Raw genomic sequence first — 23467 nt, forward strand, 5'->3', positions numbered from 1 at the left:
TTGATGTTAGTTGTACACACTGTTTTAAAAACGTGTTTTGCTAGGTCTGATAGTCACTATACTGTAACTTTAATGACATTTCATCTACTGCATCAAGATTTTATATTTTGGTGTATAAGATATCAAAGGTACGCCTGTTACAAGGAATGCCCTAGCGGGGAAGGAATTAATTAAGCCACCCTGGAGCTGTGCACCTATGTCTATGTACGTGTATTTTAGATGTCAAACCAATCTAAATGCGGCTGCCGTGGCTGGAAATCAAACTCGCGTGCTAGAGAAGCGCCACCGCTTAACAACCACTCCAGGGAAAATATTTCAATGCACGCACATATTCATGGATTCAAATGGAGAGCAGAAAATTTCATTAATACAAACTTGGGACCGAAACAACCACATGAAGTTGCCAAGAGTCTGGTCATCAAAGGTGATGGTGTCTCTCGCGTAAGAATACGAGCTATTATTACGCCCATGTGGCGTGAACTGCAGGCGGTGTGAGCTAAGCTACGTGTACTTTTAAACCCTTATTTTTTGCGTTGCAATTCAGGGCGTGCTTGTACAGACTAGATGCTCCGTCTGATTTCCCGCTACGAAGACACTCGACCAAATATAATAAACAAATTTTCTTCGACGTTAAGACCAGGCCTGGTCACACACTAGCGGGCCCTCCCTAGACTCAAAAAAAAAAAAAAAAAAAAAAAAGACCGTGCCCGGGCTGGGCGTGGGCTTGAGACGACGGGCTTGGGCCGGGCCTGGGATTGAGACGACGGGCCCGGGCCGGGCCTGGGCTTGAGACGACGGGCCCGGGCCGGGCCCGGGCTAGGCTCACTTAAGAATGCCCGGGCCCGGGCCGGGCCCGGGCTCGGTGTTACGGGCCCGGGTCGGGCTCGGGCTTCACAAAGCGGGCTCGGGCCGGGCTCGGGCCTTAAAATCAGGCCCGTGCAGTGCTCTAGCTGGGAATGTGCAAATAATCGAGTCAAATTTAAATAAAAGGAGGTTCTCATGTGGCCTACTCTGAAGCCATAGAAAAGTGGGAGTGTCTGCAGTAGCTTCCTTCTCTCTCCTGCCCCGCGCCAGAAAATATCCTCCTCTCTCAGTTTAGGATCTTATCGGTGTGAAGGTACTGCATAAAATAAAGGAAGGGGGTGAAGTCGGCCAGGCGAAGAGGGTGGATAAGCGTGCTCACAACATCACATCTTTTACATTCGCAATGATTGGTGTATGGTGCCAGGGTCCATTTCTTACTTATTGGTGTAAATCGACAACCCATCTGAGCATATTCAAATATTGGGGAAGGTCGTGAGTGAGTGAAACTATTAAACGAGAGGCCATGAGGCCCTGGGGGGAGCAAGGATGAGGGGAAAAGGGGAAGGCCACAGCTCGTACAATGAACACAGTTGCAGTCTTGGGGTCCCAGTCACAAAATGTGAACACATTAGAGTCATCAGTGGCACCAAAATGGGTTCACACTGGAGATGGTGCACGCTGCAGACAGTTCACATTGTAGACAGAACGGGGAAGTTGACCAGGCCGTTACACCAATTTGTAGAGACCGTTTTCAAGAGTGTACTCAGTGATTGCATCTAGTGTGGTGAGAAGGTAGTGTGGTTCTTTTAACATTTGTTTGTAGATGTTGCAATGCGTGTTTGCTCATTAAGGCTGCACACTAGCTTACTGGATGTTTGGTGTGAGCCAGACAAGTGAAAATTATCTATAGTTCATCTCGCAGGCTGCGTGCAGCACTGTGTATGTTGCACGGCTCTCAATCAATCCACCCAATTAGAGCATCTAACTCATCAGGACATCCGGCTGGGATAAGTTTGTAAGGCGGCGGTGAGAGGGACCGTGGAATGCAATTGTAAAGGCACAGGGCCATTAGTGGCCTGAACAACGGGCACAGTGTGAAAGCGTTCTTGCCTGCGTTTATTTCTTTTTGTGTGTGTGTTCCTGCTGTTGAGTATAATGGGGCAGCATTGAGTACACCTTTGTTCTTTTCCTCTCTCTGGAGGCGGTGTCTCCCCAAAAACCAAAGGACAAGGCCGCCGGGGACAGAACTGGACCACAGGCTGGGCTGCCTAAAAAGCCACAGGGGCCTGCCGGTTCTCCCATCAAGCCCAACAAACCAAGCTCGCAGCCGCGCACCCCACCTGCGCAGGTGGGCATTTTGGGTCACTCTAGGCTTGCTGCATTATATTCTCCTTCGGGGTCAGCTTTCTGTGGTGTAGTACAAGCAGTGGGGAATTTGCATTAGTTTAAAATTTACGACTACGTATCGCACCTTTGAAGTGGCTAACCTGCTGCAAAGGGACGCTCAGGCGCTTTTGAATCTGCTAGCCTGTTATAAGGGGACACTGAAGTTAGTTATAAACATTTGCCAGCTACTTGATTTATTAGTATAGACTGTGTGGGCCCTGTCCTGTCTTTTTGGGCCAATTTTCATAGCTTTCTTTATGCAAGAAACATTCTTTTTGTATCATGCACCTCTCCGGTTTGACTACATGGGCTCTTGAACAACATCTGACTGTGCCTCACTGTCACAACTGGGGGCATGCGTGGCGTTTTTTGTAACCCACGGCCAGCTTTTATTCCACTATTCTTTTTTTTTTAATCAGTTCTATCAAGAAAGGGGCGTGGCTTTAAGTTGATATGAGCATATGACTGTGCCAAATGTTCAGCTGACATTCAGTCAAGAACAGCTTGTGCAGCCTACTGGGAGCTTTGTTGAGTTGATTATTCGCGTTTTCTGCAGCCTGAACCACGGCCCCCGGCAAGTAAACCACTGCTGTCTTCAGACAAGCTGGAGCCAGCCACACTGCCTCAGGGAGGACCTGCAGAAGTGAGTCTTTTTGCGTTGGGCTATTTGCATTTCTTGGAGTCATTAGAGTTTTAGCTGACCATTTTTGATGATCTGCTCTACTCCGATAACATTGTGCATGCATGGCGCGCTCCGGCGCAAGCGGTGTTACTGGAGCGGCGCCCCGCTCCGGTCGGCGGCTTTGCTGAGTGGTCTGTCACAGCAGTTTTCCGTGCGAAATTTCAATATGGCGCCCCTAGCGAGGCGAGCGCGCTACTGTGAATTTTGTTTCTGCAGTTAAAACATGAGCGATGAAATTGTAAATACTGCTTCCCGGTAGGCAAAGATATCGCACAACTCAACGAGGTTTAGAAAGGAAGCGAAAAACGTCCACTGAAGTGCGAGCCTATGTCTATGCAGATCCCAGAAGACCGCCTTTTCTTGGCAGAAAGTTGAATGGCTTCTTTTAAATTATTTGGGACCATGTCAGTGACTAAATTGTATAAAAAAGGTCGAATAAGGCAATGAACATGGTACTCTGTTTTATTAGGGTGACCAAAGTATGCGTTGGGCTATTTGCATTTCTTGGAGTCATTAGAGTTTTAGCTGACCATTTTTGATGATCTGCTCTACTCCGATAACATTGTGCATGCATGGCGCGCTCCGGCGCAAGCGGTGTTACTGGAGCGGCGCCCCGCTCCGGTCGGCGGCTTTGCTGAGTGGTCTGTCACAGCAGTTTTCCGTGCGAAATTTCAATATGGCGCCCCTAGCGAGGCGAGCGCGCTACTGTGAATTTTGTTTCTGCAGTTAAAACATGAGCGATGAAATTGTAAATACTGCTTCCCGGTAGGCAAAGATATCGCACAACTCAACGAGGTTTAGAAAGGAAGCGAAAAACGTCCACTGAAGTGCGAGCCTATGTCTATGCAGATCCCAGAAGACCGCCTTTTCTTGGCAGAAAGTTGAATGGCTTCTTTTAAATTATTTGGGACCATGTCAGTGACTAAATTGTATAAAAAAGGTCGAATAAGGCAATGAACATGGTACTCTGTTTTATTAGGGTGACCAAAGTATCATTTCTTATATTTCCTTTTGGATAAAGTGTTGTTTTACACATGCTTAGGGCACGAACGGTGACACGAGTGATAACCCGTCAAGGGAGATACGGCCTGCACTGAGCAGGCCGTTGGGAGCAGAGCAGACCGTCAAAAACGGTCAGCTAAAACTCTCTATTGATAGGGGTCACTTTAAACAGGTCTTCATGGCCCTTGTCGGTTACAGATAGCCTTGGTTTGGCTAATGTGCGCCTCCAGCTCAGTTCTGCAAGCCCTTTCGAGATTTTTTTCAGTTTTGGTTGGACGTTTGACTCTGGAATCCATCGTGCGTGCTGTGGTTTGTCATTGCCCCAGGCAGCGTTGGAATTCATCGTGCAAGCTGTGGTTTGTCATTGCGCTTTCACTAATGGGGCATTTAGAATTGGAGACTGCTTGGAGTGAAAATTCAAGGTTTCTGTGTTAACTCCGAAATTGTTCTTCACTGTCCATTTTAAATATCCAGGTTTTCTTCCTTCCGTACTCATTTAAGGGAGGATGCAGCTTTCAACTTCGGAAAAATGACCAAAACATTGGTTTTCTTTTTTTTTTTTTAAGCCACATAATTGACTTCTGTGTTTTCTATTATGTGCGTTTGCTAAATTTTCCGCCGAAAACCGTTGCAAAGTGGCGTAAGAAAATACCTTTCCCAGCTGCAGTGACAGAATATCAGCGCAAAAGGGTGAAAAAAAACTGCAATTTTCGGAGCGCAGTATCTTCACAACGGTGCCACCGGGTGCGGCCATTTTGGTACCATTAGATCGGCCAAGCGATCCTCTTCCTGGTTCCAGTCGTCTCGTTTATCTTTGTTCATTTACAAAAGCACTGACGGCAGAAAAAGAAAGACACACAAACGAAGCCAGAAATAGATGCAGAAGTGCGATTGGCCCTCTGGTCGGCGCGCGTTGGAACGGCCCTCCTGATTGGGCGTCGCTGTGGCAACGCAAGATAGGGGCTGCCTGAACTACGCAGTGCGCGTTTCTGGGTTCATTTTTGCTGCTTCACCCGGCCAAGTTTCTGTTCAGTCATTTTTTCTGCTGTGGTATTGAACAAAGACGTTATCGGGATGGGAATGCCGGAGATCACGAGCCAGATTAGGGGAAGTTGCGTGCTCGAAAGGCGGAGGTCGTCAAACGCTTCGTGGTGCTCTTGACTCTACCCTGGAGGGTCAAACACGGTGTGCATGCTTGTGATAGCGGTTGTAGTGAACTTTTAGTCTGATCTGCGATGTTTACACGCTTAGTTATTGCGGTGTTTGACAGTAGGCTAGGCTCACTTGCCTTGGCACAAGCACTATTGAGGTGTCAGAAGCTGCAACACCCTTGGTGCGTTAACCGTCAATCGTAACCGGTTCTGCAGTCAGGTGATGCTCATCACCTGACTGCAGAACCGGTTACGATTGAATGCCAGTAGTACGTTTGATTTAATCTTAAAAGCGACCTGACGAGCCGTGTCAGGGATAATCAAAGTACCGTATGTTGCTGTAAATGTGCACCATGATGCGCGTGAGCCATATCACCTTTCTTGTGCAACGTTCCTTGTGCACTTCTAGTAATCGTGCTAACATGTCTGATTCAGGAATAAAAACGTGTTCATGGCGTTAAAGGAGTACTGACACCAAATTTTGACACCTAAAAAATGATATAATTGGCTTCATTAATTTCTACAGATGCCTCACAGAAATTTTTGCAGTGATCCGAGGCCGGAATCACATCTAAAATCGATTTTGATTGTCCCGGCCGCGAGCTTCCACAAATCGGCAGCACTAGCGAAATCGCTTTAGGCATGACGAAACATCGGCCGGCGTGTCTGGCCGGTTCATGGTGACGTCATATAGCCATTTTCGGAACCGGAAACAATATCCTGCGCTGCTGTTGTCGGTGGTATTCGTTTGGGCAGGAGACGTACGGGTTTAGCTGTGTGAGCAATGCTTGTAAACTTTGCGCACTTTGCGTGTTCGACGTCTTTGCTCTTCAGTTCGTGGCCGGCGGGCCGGCGCATGGTGTTCCCTTGCACTGGTGCCGAAAACTGCGCGGTGCCGGCACCGTGCTGTGCACGATGTCGACGCGCACCACGGCGACGCGGCGGTGCGCGTCGCCGAGCTCGCCCAAGTTGTGCTATGGCAAGCTCGCGGAATGCGAAGTACTGCTTGTAGAAGCCTGTCCGAGCAAATCGACGACGACGCCAAGATGCATTATTTTCCACGCGACGACATGCAGCGCTAAACGTGGACTGAGTTGGTGCGCGGCGGTGGCCGCAAGAACTGTCGCCCAAGCCAGCGGGCTCAGCGTTGCTCGGGTCAGCTTGGGTGTTGGGAACTTCAGGCTTAGTATCGTGGCGAATATTTGATCACCGGTATCTGTACAACTGCGAATGACCATCCCTTACACAACTTTTCACCACACTATCATCCCCTTTTTCGCACATCGAGCTTTATTATTTTGGCGATAATTTCCGTTTCAGCGATCGGTGACCAAGACATCTGCCGTGGCCTGTTTTGATTCTAGCGCCCAGGTGGCGCCATCTTTCGGCCGCTCGCCGCACCACGGTGCCGGCAGTGCTGGGTCGGAGCGCCGAACCTCCGCTGCCGGTCAGCGTAGGCTTACCATCGCGGCAAATATCTAAACACCGCTTTTAAATTCAGCGCTGATAACAACCCCTAGCTCAATTTGCCACCACACTAACACCTACTTTCTCGCATGTGGAACTTCTTTTTCGCGATCAGATTGATTATAATTAGAGTGGCGACAAGCTGTTGCTATCACGGTCTGCGCCGGTTCGAGCCGCAGTGATATTAAAAAACGGACGACGGCGAAGCCATCGCCGGCCTAATCGCCTGGCCAAATAAAGTTGCTCTGTCTGTCGGGTGGCAGCGACTCATCCGAGTCTGACGATTCAGACGACGTGTCGACTGCTCGGGCGAGTGCAGACCATGTGCAATCGTAGCAGACGATGTGGCGGACGTCCCTGACGTCACGGGTGACACCGGGACGTAAGGCTGGCCCGCTTGCAGACTGGCCTTCGAACGGCCATTTTCCCGCGCTGCGACCAAATTTGAAACTGGTTGCAATAAACGTGCTATAATTAATTCTGTTTTGGCGGCTGACGGCTTTCGGTTCGATTTTCGTAATTACTTGGCCAATAGGTATTCTTTTCAGCATAAAAACTGAAAGCGAGAAATTTAGTGTCAGTACTCCTTTAAAAGCCATGCAGACAAAATACAAGTTTTATTCGAAAGATTTAGTCTTTTATAGCGCCCTCAGCATTTGTCCGGCAGCTAATGATGCTTAATTCGCTGAGAAATTAAACCTTTTAAGACAAAATCTCAATTCTCCCGCTAAATCATGGGTTTTCGTGGCATCAACAATGACGTTATCATAGCAGGGCCTTAAAGCTATCGCCTGCTGACCAGGCCTGCTACCATCTCACAGACAGCGGTTAGGTTATGTTGTTTATCACCTTTCTTTACAGGTGGTGCTGCAATACCTCTGAAGTGCCGGTGTTCGCACTGTGTTTCTGACCGGACTTCTATACCTGCCATATTTTTATTAGGGTTCATACTAATTGTTTCCTAAAACATAAGCTATGACTCGATAAACATGGTCATGTAAGTGACCGTGCCGCTTATGTCAGTTGGTGAGAGTTGCGTCAGGCAAGTCCAGCGCGTCCGACGGGTGTGTTAGGCAGTGGCTGCCGGCCAAGTGCCGCACTGACTGCTTTGGTGTTGACCTCACAGTTATTACTGCTGTAAAAAGAATGTGCTCTAAATTTAAGCGCATATAGCGCATTCGGCAATTTGCGTTTGCTGGCCTCAGCCGATCGCACAGCTGGGCATATGACATCATAGGTTCTGTTGTGGGACATGAGCTAGTGGGTTGCATGGCCATTCCCTTTTTTCCTAATTATGTAGCTTATTTTGAGCGAAGTTTACGTTAAAAGTGGTGTCAGTATGATTTCAATAGGGCAATCTTTCGAATGAACCAAACTTGTGTTCTGTCTGCATGGCCCGTTTAAAAATGTCCCTTACTGTCGTAGCATTTAACAAACTGGATTTCTCCGGGAAAAAAATTGATACCAATGCATACATCTATAGTTTAGTGCATATTGGCTGTGCTGCAAGAAATATTAGATGCCCTAAATGTACTAAAAAATGTACATGCATTTGAAGCTGGAGTTATGCAGAATATTACGCCAAGCTTCAAGGTAGCTCATTTGTATCCCTGTTGTGGCAATGAACACCTTGTGGCAATGAACACCTGCACATACAAGTACTAAGTTGCTGTTCCAGGCAAGGTTATAAAGCATAAAAAAAAACGATAAGTCAGTTTCAAGTTTAAGTAACAAAAAAGAGGGCTTCACTTGTTTCCATGGTGGCAACACAACATAGGGAAGTAGTCCAGTCCAATAACCCTAGCAACACCCTAGCGACTTTTGGTGAATGAAATCCACGTTGCAACTTCGGAAGCCGTTTTTCTCTTCTTCTTCTCGTCGTCGTAGTCCTCCTCCTCCTTCTCCTCCTCCTCCTCCTTCTGTTACCTGTGTTGCTTGTTCCAGTGATTTCTTCGTGACCACTAAGTCCATTTTTTTTTCTGTTTTTTGCATTACATTCTTGATGAACAGTTTAGTTTGTGATAATCCTGGTTTTGCAGGTTTACTTTTTGTGAATTTTTTATTCAAGTAGTTGCTCACAATCTACACGCCTGTTGCACAGTCACCTCTCTGTCACGACCTTGTCCATTCATTTGGAAATGCAAAGCAGTTAGAACCAGTTTTCTATCATTTTTGGAGAGAGAGAGAGAGAGAAATCGACTTTATTGGATCCAAAATCCTACGGAGGCTAGCCGCTCAAGCTTGATGAAAGGTGTGCAGGAAGAAAATTTTGTGCCAATTTTTTTCAAATCCACAAGGAAATAAAATTAAATGAGCCAGGCTCATCATTGACTGGTGACGAATGGATGGTGGAAGACATGCTTGTTTCTGCTGCTACCTTTGGCAGCCTGTACATGTTATCACCATCTTGAAGCATGGTTTCAGTGTCTGGGAATCGACTTATTGTCATAGAAGCTGCAGCTGTGTACTGCTTAGGCTGTACTTTAAATGCAATTATTTTGAGTTGCCAAGCCAGCATTCCCACACCCATCGAGGTCACTCGAGCAGTGTTGTTGTGTGGGTAACATTGTTCACGCGTCTGTCACCCTTTCAGCCAATGCAGTGCAATGTGTTTGTGCTGTGGTGCTGCTTCCAGCTGTAGTGGCGGGACGAGCATGTGCCATGCTGCTGGTTGGTGATGCGTGCATGCTCGAGCGCCATGTCTCAGCGCTCGATTGTCTGGCCGCAGGCTGCACAAGCGGTGGCAGGAGGCGGCTCCAAGCAGCAGCCCCTGGTGACGGTGGAGGAGTGTCCGCTGGACACCTCTGCGGGGGGCTCGTTCTCCGGGGTCGTGTCGGCCGTGGAGGGCAACCTGGTGTTTGTGCAGCCCATGGACCGCTGCAGCAAACTGCTGGGCATCACCCAGGCCCTGGGGGACCCGGCTGTGCGGGCCGCCCAGGGCACGCTGAGCGGCCTGCCCCCCGTTGGCCAGGGCGTGCTGGCCCTGTACTCGGAGGGCAACATGTGGTACCGCGCCAGGGTGGTCTCGGTGGATGGGGCCCGCTCCAAGGTGTGTTCTTTCACAACCTGCTCTCTGGCCAGGCAACCGAGCGAGAGTGACCAAAAAAATTACAAAAAAAAAAAGGTTTTCTGTAAATGGCATTGTTGAAATCTGCAGTTTTCACAGAACGTTTGAAATTATCGGAACTCCGTCTCCGATGGCCTATGGCGTAAGGAAAGAGTTAATCTGGAAAAATATGTTCGCTGTACCTGAAGTATACAGTATCCGAATGGAAAGGGGGGTGTATGAGCATAAAGTAGGAAATTCGACCAATATTGAATATAAATGCTACAGACAATTTATTCTTTCGACACGCCCGCATCGTCTCTGCAGAGCATTTTAGAGCCTAACACTGTTTTTGAAGCTCAGCACTGGCACTTGGTAAAGGCCTAACATACATGCAGTCGTCTGCGTAGAGACGCATGCTAAGCTGAGCAAATAAAGCAAGAATAATTAAGAGCAATTACTTACGAGCTATAAAAATTTCAAAACCAGCAGAATTAGCCAGGCTATTTCCAAGCCCTTTGTGACGAGGCAGGTTAACCTAAAACCGTTTGTCAAACAATTTGGATCGCTGCCTGACATTCCCCCAAGGCAGCCTCCGCATTTTTAATTATCTGAGTCTGGTCAGTAAAACAGCTGATACTAAATAATCTGATTGACTGCTGTGAAATGGCCAGTTGGTCTGTGCACGGCCAGAGGCAGATTGCGCACAATGCATTTAAACCATCCCCCTGCTTTAGGCTTTTTTTACCTTTTTCATCGAATGGAACGGGAACGATGCATGCATGGAAACAATAAATGGTGAATGAACTTCACTGAACCTGCGTTCTTTATTACATAAAAAACTGTGACGAAGGCAGACTCGACCTCCGGTTGCGTCACTTTGCGTATTCGAAAACGCTGTTCTTCAGTCTCACCCAAGTCTTTTTTTAGCAGCAGCGTTGTTCTTGACGATTGAGCAAATCCTCTGCTTAGACAGGCCGTTCTTCTGGCGATGTCGGCGTGTTTCTCATCATATTCGACAGCGTTAATTATGCTTAGTTTATCCGACAGTGAAATCAGTTACCCTGCCACTGGTTGCGCACACACACAAAAAACAGATTGGCCACCGACACTGGCATGGCTTGGCTGCGCCAACGGCCGTTCTTTGCCAACTTTGTTGCCAGACATAGTAGTTTCCTTGCCAAAATAAAGAAAAAGCATATCGGGTGCCGGCACCGCATAATCGCTATAAACATTTAGTCAAAATAATGTTCGCCTAAAATTTAGTTTGCTGTAGTCGATAGTCTGCAATGGGACCAGGCGGCCGTTGTATGGCACTCTTGTCGCTTCAGCAAACAGTGCCGCCCGTGGCGAACCACTCATCAGTGGAATGCTGGTGGCGGTCGGTGCAGCATTGTTGCGCATGGCTTTCCGCCATTCTGCTGCAGTGCGGCTTGCAAAGCGTAGATATCCACAAGGACTTTGTTAGATAAGTAAATCTTGAGCGTGGAGGTGACCTTGAGGAGGTGTGCCATGTGTGCAAGAATTCTACCCATACTCAGTAATTTCAAATAGCAGACGACGATGAATACACCAAGCTGGAAGACAAGCTGGAAGTGCAGGGCCGTTCCTTCATGCAAATTTTAATGCATAGCATTCTTTGCCATTTCCACAAAAATGCAGATATCGCGGAAGTTTCATCAGTAATCGCCATAACAGCATAAATGTAGATAAGTGGTCGCACAAAATTTTGAAAAACTAAAATGTAAGAAAAATACATCAAATTTCTGAAAACGGCATATGGTGTAACGCCCTTCATTTCCACAATAATGCAGATTTCGCCAATGTTCCACATCTAATCGTTATAATAGCGGAAATGGTCGTAAATAATAGATGTTCCGTAACTGAACTCAAATTACCTCAATTTCCCAACATGTCTTGTTATTTTTCGTACGAGCAGTTTTAACTTGGAACATTGGCATGGAAAGTGAGCCTGCTGTTTGGTTCAAAATATGAAATGCTGCTGCGTGGAAGATGTAGTAGAATTTTTTTTTTTTACGCTGAAACTCTGTTTCTGTGAACGACGCCTGTGCCTGGAAGGTTACATAAAGCAGACGCAGGGGGCACTGGCTAACACCCAAAACCAAACAGGAAACCATGTGAAGACCTATCAGCTGCCTAAAGAAAACGCAGGGAACTTTGCAGGAAATTCTAGACCAACCCACGGGGCAAAAGTGCTAAGAATAGGGAATTTCTGAACCTACAAATGGGAAATTTTTTTCTCAGTGCGGAACGTCGCTGTTCTTTCGGCCTTGGCCTGGTGCTAGTCCATCTCTGCACCTCCTGCCTGTCTGGTGCGGTTGATGCCGAAAAGAAAGTTGTACGGTAAAGGACGTCCCGTTGGGCTGTTGTGCAGGGCCTGGAGAGGGCACTGTCGCCCTCATCCATAGCTGAAGCAGGGGCAGTGAGCATCCTCGGCTGGCACTTGGCGGGCCTTATTTGTGCGAGCCCGGTGTGCCCTCTAACCCTGGGTGCAGGCGCGGGTGGCGTTTGTGGACTATGGCAACGAGGAGGACGTGGCTGCCAAGGACCTGCTGCCCATGACGGCCGAGCTGGCCCAGGAGGCGTCCTGCTGCCTGCCTGTGGTGCTGGACGGGGTGCCGCTGCTGGCGCCCCGCGCGGTGGACCTCCTGCCCAAGGAGGTGCTTACGGTGGAGCTCGTCGATAGCGGCAAGCCTCCCCTCGCCCGGCTGCTCGTCGACGGCAAGTGCATCAACGCTCTTGCCGCCCGGAAGGACGCCTCGGCGGTGAGTGGCCTGCGTCTCGCTCTCGGCTCTTTGCCGCTTGTGCTCCCCACTGTGTGGCAAGGAGGAGAAGTTTAGCGGACAGCACGACGTCGCCCATCCGGCCTATGCTAGCCAATCTTCATTGGAGCAGCTTCTCTTTACTCTTTCCCTTTCGGGGGTCCTAGGTTGGCCCAACTTGTGGCTTGCAATACTTTTTTCTTTCATGTACAGTGGAACCTCGATCATATACGTCTCGGGTTTTACGGCAACCCGCTTCTTGCGACGGATCACCGCAGTCCCACAAGATCCCCATAGCAGCAACCCATTAAAAACCCTGGTTATACAACGCTGAGGTGCACGCGATCTGCTTCACACGACGGACACTGGCGGGGATAAGCCAGCGTTTTTCCCTGTCGGCCCTCCCAGTTTATCTTGCGCATGCAAGGTGCAGGGCTGGCGGGCTAGCACAGGCACCATGGGAGGGGGAGGGCACAAAGTATTCATATATATATATATATATATATATATATATATATATATATATATATATATATATATATATATATATATATATATATATATATATATACAGTAGAATCTCGATGATACGATTCTGGGTGATACGAATTTTGGGATGATACGAATTTCTGAAAAGTCCCGGCAAAATTGCATTGTTTGCAATGGGAAAAATTTCGGCTGTTACGAACGGACCTGCGCGGCTCGGCGGATGATACGAACGAGCCGGCGAGGCGCCCAAGTGCCGAACAAGCAAGTGACGGCTCTCTCTCCCCATTTGTCACTCTTCTTTCTCCAGAAACGGCCGGGCTGTTGTTTTCTGCTCGCGAAAACGCGCCCCGCACGCCCCATGCGCGCCGCGAAACCTCTCGCACGCCCCATGCGCGCCGCGAAACCTCTCGCACGCTGCACGCGCCGCGGCCGGCGGCGGCAACAAGGCGGCGGCTTCAGCCGCGAAGTGGCACGGCCGCTTGAGCAACTGCTTCTAGCCGCTCTTTAAAATGCCGCTCAAGGCAGACACGAAGTTTCTTGTGCGGTAAAGGAGCTGATAACGTTGGCGAAAACGGTACTATACGCCTCGAGCGCGGCCTGTAGGGGCGCCACTGAAATCCCCTAGCGGCCCGTTTCGAAAGCAGGCGCGGGAGTCCCCGGCCCGCTCCCCCCTGTCGCCGTTGCTTTTGGGGCTCGTTCAAGACAGTGATTTACCGTTTGACCGCGTTCGAAATACCTAATAACGTGGAGCAGGCACTCTGTTTGCAAGCGTGGTATGTTCACGAGAGTATAAACGTTTATGACGCGATCTTAATGAGATCTATATGAGCGTCGGGCGTGTGTCACAGGCCGGAGTCCCGAAGCCAGCATTTGCATGCAGCTGATTGCAATTCCGCTGCCCTGAAATTTAGTGGCAGCGTCTCTGTAAGCAGTGTTTCCTCCGATGGTCATGTTGCGGTCATACACACTATAGTGTAAATCGACTTTGTGCACTTACAAAATCCAGCGGAGCACTCATACCTGACAGCACGCAAGTTACGCCTGACAATATCACATATCAGATATTGATCAGTACCATGAACAAGCCAATGCGGCATAAATTTCACAAACATTCTACCAAAGAAGTATGATGGATAATGCAAAATTACACTCCGGAGTCAGCACACGACGACAAATTTAATGCTGGGTCGTCTTGTCCCGAGGTGAGCGCTCGCAAAGATTTATCTGTTACATTTATCCTCCACGAGAAGCGCGAAGATGGGCTTATAGAGTAATCCGCGTCCGTGACCAAACTCTTCTTCGAAACATCGTCATATGACACAGGGAGACTGCAGAATCTAGCATAAACCGAAATCAGAGACCCTTATCAGATACAACACTCTTCCAACGAGCCCGTGTGTACGAGATTTCAGCGCACGTTAAGGATCTCCAGGTGGTCAAAATTAATCCGGAGCCCTCCACTACGGCGTGCCTCATCGTCTCCGTTGCGTCGGCGCGTTAAACCCTGCAATCAATCAATCGACTCTTCCAACGACACCTCGTATATCGCTTATGAACTGCCTACCCTGTATTCCTCAAAAAATGCGTCCGCCGAGTGATCAGCCGTTCGTTGAAGGCGAAAAACAAACGAAAAGTGAACACGCAGTGTGTGTGTGCGATTAATAAAACGTTCATTCGTTTCATTCGTTGATTTTGCTCCGCATTTGTAAACAACGATAGTTGAGCGTCCTTCTTCTCCTCCCCCCCCCCCCTTCCCATGTCTAGCGAAATATCAGTGCATTTCGCATATAGTTGGTCTGGTGAATACTACCTTGCCCAAACAAACGTCTTTAGCATTTCAGAAGCTTCACTCGTTTTTTTTTTTTTTTTTTTTTTTTTTCATGCATTCCCGTACGACTGCAGACCATTCATTTTCCCGTGGTTTCATTAACATATACCTTGGTTCTTACTATAAGGCATGAGTGGGCACATATCTGACAATGCACAGCCTTTTTGAGTGTACTTAACATTTTCGCGTGGCTTCTATTCCCATAAAAGGCAGACGTTTTTGTAAGCTATTGGGTTATCACATCCCCGAAACATTTTTCTACGACGTACATATTCGAAGCATAGCCGCATTTGTTGTCTGCGCTGCAAAACGAACCAACCTCTTACAGTGCCAATATCAGGTCTAAATGAGGCAACAATAAATAGAATTCCCTTGTGCTGACGTGTTCAAAGGTGACGGCGGTGATATGCTGCTGCCGCCGCCGACGCCCGCAAGAGCGGCCAAAAAGCGCGCAGAACCGCCTCCCCGGGTAGCTCTCTACCAAGACGCAACTGTTTTTTTAAGTGCCCTAAACGTGCAGTTATCTTACAGACGTCACCATAACAAGTTGTTTAGTGCGCGGAAAGGCAAAGAGAAGCAAAAGAGAACCTGCACCTATCAGCCACGCAGCGCTAATCCCGCAAACGCCGCGGAGAAGCGGTGGCAGGCGGTGCCGCGATCGCGAATCTCGAGGCGTATAAAACACCATCCGCGCCGCTAGTGAAAGCGCTCATAAAATATCTGCCGGAGTGCTAAGCCTAAACATCTCGGGCGGGGCCAGCGGGCTGTCTCGATCGTTTCACAAGTCGTCAGCGTCTTTGTCTGACCGAGGTAGGAGATACCGCGGGCGCGAAATTGTCAATGCGGCCGTGAAAATACAGCGCGCGCAGAGCCGAGGCGTGCGAATCGTGTGCAAAAACGCACCATGCGGTTCACGCTTGACTGTTGCGGCGTGTAGCGAGCTTGGACACCGGGAGTGAGGAGACAAGCGCGAAGCTAGGCGAAGCATTACGCGCTCCTGAAAGGACTGCTTTGTGACGTGGGGGTTTAAAAAAAGCAGAAAAAATCACGGATTTGTTCACGCGAAAGTAAGAAAAGAAATAAACGAAAACTTTTTTCAGCGCTCAATTTTTTGGTCTGTGTTGGTTCATACGAATTTCGGATGATACGACCCGCGAGATTCGTATCATCGAGATTCTACTGTATATATATATATATATATGTCAAACCGAAAAAAGTACCGGTTCGGTTATGGTTCTGGTTCAGGCGAAATAATTTCATTGTGGTTCAGTTTTGGTTCGACAAAATCTCGTACGGAACCAGTTCCGGAGCTTGAACCGGTTCGATGAGTTGAAGTATTACTGAAATAAAAAAAACATTTAGTAGTTTAAAACGACAGTCAAATCAAAATACAAACAAAAATTCAAAATGCTACTGTTCCCCAAGGGCAGTGGCGCAATTGCAAAGAAAACTTTAAACAATTACGAGATACCCGCCGCGGTGGCTCAGTGGCTAAGGCGTTGCGCTGCTGAGCACGAGGTCGCGGGTTCGATTCCCGGCCGCGGCGGCCGCTTTTCTGATGGAGGCGAAAAGCAAAAACGCCCGTGTGTACGAGATTTCGGCGCACGATAAAGATCCCCAGGTGGTCAAAATTAATCCGGAGCCCTCCACTATGGCGCGCCTCATCGCCTGCGTTGCGTTGGCGCGTTAAACCCCACAATCAATCAAAATCAAACAATTACGAGATATTAGAAAAACAGATGTCGTCGCGAAAATTTACCACCTACTTTATCGCCCAGACCTTATGTTGTCCTAGCGACTATTCATAAAGCCACCGCCAAGAGATATGACGGTGGGATATATTTTCTGCCCTTTCCTTTCTTGTTGAAGTCGCAGTCATCGCTATGGAATCTCCCATCGCGCTAACCTCGAAGCCTTAAATCTAGGCCTGCGTACTGGCGCGTTCAAATACCAGCGCTCAATACCAATGGCACACACTTTTTATATTTGTAACAAAACAGAAAAATCCTACAACAGGCACATAAATACTACCAATGAATTAGATTATTTGGTCACCCTGAATAATTTGTTAGCTGTCACCTTATTGAATGTGTTAGCCACACTTTTGTTAAAAGTAAGCTTTAGTTTACACTCAGTCACTGCACTATTGCTCTGGCCACTGCAATTTTTTTTGCTGTAGCTATACCGAATGTGGGCATTACAATCAGTATTTCATCGTACCGCCTGACCCCTGGCCATCGTTTTGTGTGCTACATTGTGGAATTTTATAACAGATTAAGGCTGTAACAAAATGAAAGGGAAATTTGACGCGTGGAGTATGAGATGGGACTTTTTTGTGTAGACTCTTTTAAATTCGTCCAAAGCAGTATTCCCCTCCGGAAAGAGTAGCAGTAGAAGTAATGTAACAAGTTGGGCAGTCAGTACAAGTGCACCTTCGAAAAAAAAAGCAGATCTGAAAGAGACAAAACTGCATCAGCAGCAAACGGCTTAGCCAATGAGCAGCTCCTGCGGTCGCACTTATCAAGTATTAACAATTTGCAGGTGTCAGACCTTTTAAACAAATTATGAAATGCAAAAAGTTCGCACACATCAGGTGTGGGCTTTCACTGTTGCGCAGTGGAGCACTCCTGCAGCCCGATTGCTCCAATAAAGTCGCAGCTAGGGAAGGGCAAAGCCGTTTTATATCCCCTGCAAGCTGCCGAGAATGACATTTCGTATGGTCAGCTTGCACTACGCTCGTGCTTCCACAGCAACAGACCATTGCTACATTGGTGCTTGTTCATTTACCCTGTCGTTACATAGAGCGTGATAGTGTTCAATTGGCTGGAGGGGAAAGTGCGCTTTATGCATGCTTTAAAGGATTTTTTAGAGCCACTTGATCACTGCTAGATTAGTTTTGGCATTCAGTGGGATGCGGGTCGAGCGAGAACTGCAAATTTCAGGTCGGACGTATGTTGTGCCAGAGTGCCCCCCGCGCAAGCGCCAACCGCTCGAGGCAGTTGCGCAGATTCAGAAACTATCACAACAAAAAACCGCACTTAAATGAACAATGAATAAACGTAGGAAAGTACAAAAATAAAGAAATTATGCACCTTTAAAATAAAGTTTAACGTTAAATTGTCAGATTGACTAATTACTGTGTTTTTTGGATGGTGTGTGCAGTGGCTGCGGTGGCGCCACCGTACGCACGATCCAAAGCAGGGGGGGTCCAGGTGGGGGCCGTTTTTTGAGGCGGAGTTTCGCAACTGCCTACATCGAAGAGCTCTGGTAGTAGTTACAGCAGTCACATGGAAATCTAAATGTAAAGGCCTGAAGGTATTTGACTTCAGTTGGCACAATTTTCAGCGTAATGCAATCGGAGTTTAGATTAACAACGTTGAGTTTACAAGAGGGGCAAGGTTTCCTTTAAATCTGGGTAAGCTCTCTCTTCAAAAACTCGCCTGCACTTTCCAAACATCAAGAAAGAAAAGGTATTCGCGGAGGCATTGTGATGTGGCCGGCCATCAAAAGCTTGAGTGTGTGCAAGCCCACATTGGGGGGTGTCTCTCGCTGCAGGCCCCCAAGCAGACGTTTGTGGAGCGCCCCCTGCCCAGTGGCCGCTGCAAGGTGACCATCTCGCACATTGACTCCGAAGGCTGCTGCTACGTGCAGCAGCTGAGCCTGGCGGCCACCCTGCGGAGCATGATGGCTGAGCTGAACAGCGGCGTGCTCACGGAGCCCCTGCCGTCGCCCGCACCGGGTCATGCCGCAGGTGCCCGCTATGCCGCCGATGGGCTCTGGTACCGGGTGCGTGTGCTGGCGGCCCCAGAGGCTGGCCAGTGCCGGGTGGTCTTTGTGGACTTTGGCAACGACGAGGTGGTGCCCCTGTCCGACATGCGGGTCTTGCCGGAGAAGATGAAGGCGGTGCACCTGTTTACCAACCGGGTGGCCCTGCACGGGGTCAAGTCGGTCGGCTCGGAGTACGCAGCCCACTTGCTTAAAGTCGAGCTCGAGCTGGAGGTGGCCGACGCCACGAGCCAGCCATGCAAGGTCAAGCTGTACGTGGATGACCAGTGCCTCAACAACCTCATCGAGTGAGGCTGTAGTCGACTGCAGGCTCGTTTGACAAGAGCGATTCATGTGTTCCTTCCACCAGCAGGGTTTTGGTGGCGTGACGTTGTTTCAAAGTACAAATAATTTTTTTTTTTTTTTTTGTCGACGATCCAATTTATTCTTGTTTCGGAATAAAAATAAATATTGAGCGGTGTTTCAGCAGGTTTGTTCACTGCTCCTGCCAATGTGATTGCCTTTTCTGATGAATTTGTGTTGCACAAATGCTTTGTGTGCATGTGCATGTGACACCAAGTTATACCGCTACTCTTGGTGTGCAGTACAGTGTTAGGGTGCGCAAACTCTGGCTGTAGTAAGGGGCTGAGCCTTTATTCACAGCTGCATCCCTGCAGAAAAAGGTTCTCGCTCCACCCCTGATTTGCTAGAGGTATATACAGTTGAACCCCGTTGATTTGATACGTTCCCAGTTCACACGATTAACCGGTTGCTACGCTCTCAATTGTGAACACTAAAAATGCCCCATAGCGTTAGTGTTTTTTTCCTGGTTACTACTTTCCTGGATAGCACTATTTCCCGGTAAGTACATTCAAAATTTTAAAAATTTCTATCCAACTACGGCTGGATGATACGTATGGTGAACAGAAAGCATGCCGACGTGCCTGCGGACAGAGCCTCGGCGCACGCTGTGCAATAAGCAGGCGCGTGAGCGGCGGTTGGGCCGCCTGCGTCACCGTGGCAGCTTTCCTGCAGTGCTGGGCTTGCCGGAGTCTCTTGGTAGCGCGGCTGCCATTAGCCAATGTCGCATGTATAACAATGTCCCAACGTGCGAAACGCTAACCTTTGGAGAAATCGAGGCGGAATTGCGCGATGAAGCAGTGCCGGCGCTGGACGAGACCCCCCCCCAAGAAAGATGGCGGCGACGACGGGGAGGAAGAGGTGGTATCTCCGGCGGCCACGTATGCTCAGGCTGTAGTTGGATTGGCCTTTGCGGGAAAGTAACTGTGCATTATTACTGTGCAATTTAATATTTCCTCGACCTCGTTCGAGCACTGTTGACAGCTCTATGAAGCCTGTAGACCAGGGGTCCCTAACGCGTGGTCCCAAATACGGCCAGGGGTCTCGCACAATGGTCGCAAGCAAGTGCGACTTGTGAATCGAACATTCTAGAGTGCGCTTAGGGCTGGACGAGCGCGAGGCCGCCGAGAGACTCCCCGCGGCTTTTTATGACCCTGCGAACGGGGCTGCACGTCGCTAATGAGAAAGAGACGCCCTGACCGGAGTTTTCCAGGCTTCCGCGAAAGTGCAGAGGTTTCAGTGCGTTGAGCGGCGTTTGTGGGTGTTTGTTTTCCTGTTTGCCTTTGTATTCCGGTTCGCCTTTGTTTTCCTGTTCACTGCACTCCAGATGCGGCGAAAATGGTGCAGCCGCGCATCGGACTATAGGTTCTGGCGCGTCAACATGCATCCACGTGCGCTTAGGCGCGTATCGCAGCCAGTCGCAGCTAGCGTATGGGTGAGAGCGATGTCGCGCTGCTGAGGAAAATACTGCAGCTTAGAAACTTCGAGCCATTAGTGGACCGCGTGGAACACCACGCACACATGCACGCCTAAACATCTTTTTCTCCCATGCAAAGGGAGTGAGCTGGCATAGATGAAGTACACTAAGGTTCTGTGGAGGAAAGGCCGAAAAAGTGAAACGCGCAAGCTGTGCAACGGTCGTTAATGAGTGTTGCTGTTGGATAATCTTTTTTATAGAAATGAAGTAACTGTAACAATATTTATCGTTACAGTTACTCCACAAAAAAGTAACAGTGCTACGTACAGTTAAGTTCCTCTAACCTTAAAGTAACTAGTTACAGTTACAACTTAATGAAAAAAGTAACTAGTTACCGGTAACGCGTTACTAGTAACTAGTTACTGCCCAAGACTGCAAATAACACTATTGAGGGATGAAATACGGAAATTCAGGGGTAAACTGTGGACTGTAGAAGCGCAGGACAGGAGCGGTTGGAGGTCAATGGGAGAGGCCTTCGTCCTGCAGTGGGCATGAGTAGGTTGATGGTGGTGATTTTTTGTTGTGTTCCCTACTCTCAGCAGGGGCCGTAAGATAGATCTAATAGTTTTAGTTAGCAGAGATTTTTTGATTAGCATTTCAAGTACTTCCCTTGGCCTGTCTTCCTTGACTGAGAGAAGAAAGCTCGCCATGCCAAATATTTTCAGCTTTCGCAGTTCAAGGAAATGGCACTGAATTCTCCCGCTTCAGGAAGCATGGCCCACATGAAGCACAAATGAACATTATCAATGGAAGAATGTGCAAACATGATTGTCCTTCCATTATCAGTCGTGTTTGGTGGTGCTCTCGTTGTGGGACTCTTCAAATACAAGTTTTAGACCATGTTTTAGACCCACTGTTGATGGCGCGACTCTAGCTGCGCGTTCACCTCGTTATCTTTGCATGGAAAGAGTGACGAGTAACTTTCCTATCAAAATTTTCGCGATGAACAGAAAGCGTTCCATGCATGGTGTCATGAAGCGTCTGAACAGTCTGAATTGCGGAGTTCCGAGGTTTCGGACCAGGTGCTAGTCACCTCCCGAGGCCTCCAGGTCGCTGCGGCCCTATGGGCAGCCGCCTACGCCCCATAAGGGGGAGCTCTTTCAATAAATGTTATTTCCCTCTATTTGATGTTGAACCGCGGTGGCGACTGCGACTTTTCGCGTTGCTCGTGTTAAGCCACCTTACCGGCGCCGCTGTTGCTCCGGCAGCTGCAGCGACCCTTACCCTGCTGTCGCGCATGCGCACCTAAACTCGCGCCGGGAAGAGGTAGAGTGGAAAAAACAGTGAGAGAAGGAGTGTTTTGCTTGCCCCGCGCCGCTGCGACTTGGAGCGCGTAAATCAAAGAGGAACTAGCAAAAAGACCTTACTCGTGTCCATGCTCGTGTCAGCTCGTATCACGTGACCAACTTCTCAATTCTCGGCTTTTTAAGCCAAGGTTTCCAATAATAAAATATTCTATAAAATTCTTTGCATTTATTGCTGCATATTTGACATGGATAAATGGGACGCTGCGTAATTAATCTCGACAGTCCCTCATGTCCTATCGTTTTCGCGGCTTTCTACTGGCTTGCTCTGGCTTGCTGGCTTGCGCGCATTGTCATTAAACGAAACGCACCGCACTGAATGTACGCTCGTTCGAATCGTCTCTGTTCGAGCTTGTGCGCTCGCTTCAGGTCTGCTGTAAGCTTCCAGGTGCTGGAAAGTTGATTGAGCGCTCTACTGCAAGCTGGCTGTGTTTCTTGAGGTAATTTTTCAGCATGGCATTTCTGTTATGATATGACATGGAGCTCGTTCTAAACGCGCTAAGACACGTGCTTCCCATGACAGCTCGTTTCGCCTGTGCGCCATCCGTGTTCTTGGACGCTTCGGCAACCGAGTGGGAAGCGGTCTTTTCAAGAATACGTACAGGCTTCAAGGGCGAGGCTTTGTAACTTGCGAAGTGCTGCGTGATACGCCCTTTTTGTTTGAATTCATTGCGGGAATTCACCTGAGACGGCAGTGTTATGACTAAGCTCATGGTTCATTGCTTGCTCGTCCATTACTGCGCGTCTGCATACTGCACCTTAAATGTACGTTGTTGCTTTTAGTGACGGCACTCTGGAATATTTTTAGTGATTAGCGTGTGCCCGAAGGCTTGAAAGAACTTTCCGATATTGCTGGAAGCCTTGGCCATTGTTTTCATCATAACGTGTGCGATAAAGCCTTTGTACAAAGATTGAAGACCAAATTAATACTGTAAATCCGCAGAAAAAAATATGGCAACCTCCTTGCTGCGTAAACTTCAAGGAGGTCCGCTTTCTTTAACCTGGAGTAGACGCCGGTGTCTCGTCGTCGGCAGTCGATTGCTTCGGCGTCTGCGTATTGCGTCGTGCACTTGTATTGCGTCGTGCACTTACCTTGTTACTTTCGGTAACTACACTCAAAAAGGTTGCTAGTGATGTGCAAGTGCTTGAAGACCTTGAAGAACTTCCTGGTATTCCGGGAAGCCTCGTACTGTAGCGTCCAACGCAGCGCGTTCGATAGAGAGACTCCGTAAGCCGCATTGCACAAATATTGATGACCAAATTAATTCTGAAATTCTTCAGCTAACGCACTGCAAGCTGCCTGCTGTGCAAATTTTAAAACCAGAAGGTCCGCTCTTCCTTTAACGGGGCCACGAAGACAACACAACTTCGTTCAGTTAAAAAAAAAATAAAAACTGGCCACGAACACCGTCGTACTGTCTTTGCATGCTACTAATAAGGATTCATAAAGGGAAAACCAACGAGCAAGTTGCTTTCACACAAAAGTCGGACCTCCTCATATCCATTTGAGCATTGATTTGGCACCGAAATATGCCTTAATTGTTAAAAAATCGCTAATCAAACGTGACACAAACAGCACAAGTGGGACAGTGGTGATGTATAGAAGCATCCGAGCACAACGCTACTACGTACCAAGTGGTTTCGGTCAAAGCAGTCGTGCTTTCCCGAACTCCCACGTAAGCAAATTGTTCCTTCACGGGACCTGTCATCAGTATTAATGCTTTTTTGAAAAAAAGCTAAAATGCTTTGCGAGGCCCCGCGAATGTTGGCACCGACCCAACCGCTTGTGCGTAGCTCACACGCTTCCTTGAAAAGTGGAAAGACGTTGCAAATGCCAGACAATTTAAACACTTCCATTGCAAGTTGTGCAGTATAGGCAGTAGCACCGGCCTTCATGTTTTTGCGATTTTCTCCCTTTAAAAA

At 48.4% G+C, this 23467-nt stretch overlaps 2 protein-coding genes across 7 annotated transcripts in view; both read left to right on the plus strand.

Annotated features, from left to right (window-relative positions):
- The window catches only part of LOC144170257 (uncharacterized), a 41540-nt gene extending 22636 nt beyond the window's left edge, over window positions 1-18904 (plus strand). For 2 of the 6 annotated variants that reach the window (XM_077699934.1, XM_077699936.1), the window contains exons 11-15: window positions 2006-2152; window positions 2747-2833; window positions 9221-9541; window positions 12055-12324; window positions 18194-18904. In XM_077699934.1, the coding sequence (XP_077556060.1) occupies window positions 2006-2152; window positions 2747-2833; window positions 9221-9541; window positions 12055-12324; window positions 18194-18715 (1347 nt within the window). In that variant the 3' untranslated portion in view covers window positions 18716-18904. The remainder of the gene's footprint in view (window positions 1-2005; window positions 2153-2746; window positions 2834-9220; window positions 9542-12054; window positions 12325-18193) is intronic. The other 4 variants (XM_077699932.1, XM_077699931.1, XM_077699935.1 and 1 more) reach the window with 4 other exon arrangements.
- Window positions 18905-21817: 2913 nt separating this feature from the next.
- Window positions 21818-23467, plus strand: part of LOC144170259 (uncharacterized) — a 54988-nt gene continuing 53338 nt past the window's right edge. The window contains exon 1 of the mRNA XM_077699937.1: window positions 21818-21984. The gene's annotated coding sequence lies outside the window, so the exon portion shown is untranslated. The remainder of the gene's footprint in view (window positions 21985-23467) is intronic.

This window comes from Haemaphysalis longicornis, unplaced genomic scaffold (genome assembly GCF_048455015.1).
Source record: "Haemaphysalis longicornis isolate Haplotype H1 unplaced genomic scaffold, Haemaphysalis longicornis Haplotype H1 scaffold_2, whole genome shotgun sequence".
Classification (NCBI taxonomy): domain Eukaryota; kingdom Metazoa; phylum Arthropoda; class Arachnida; order Ixodida; family Ixodidae; genus Haemaphysalis; species Haemaphysalis longicornis.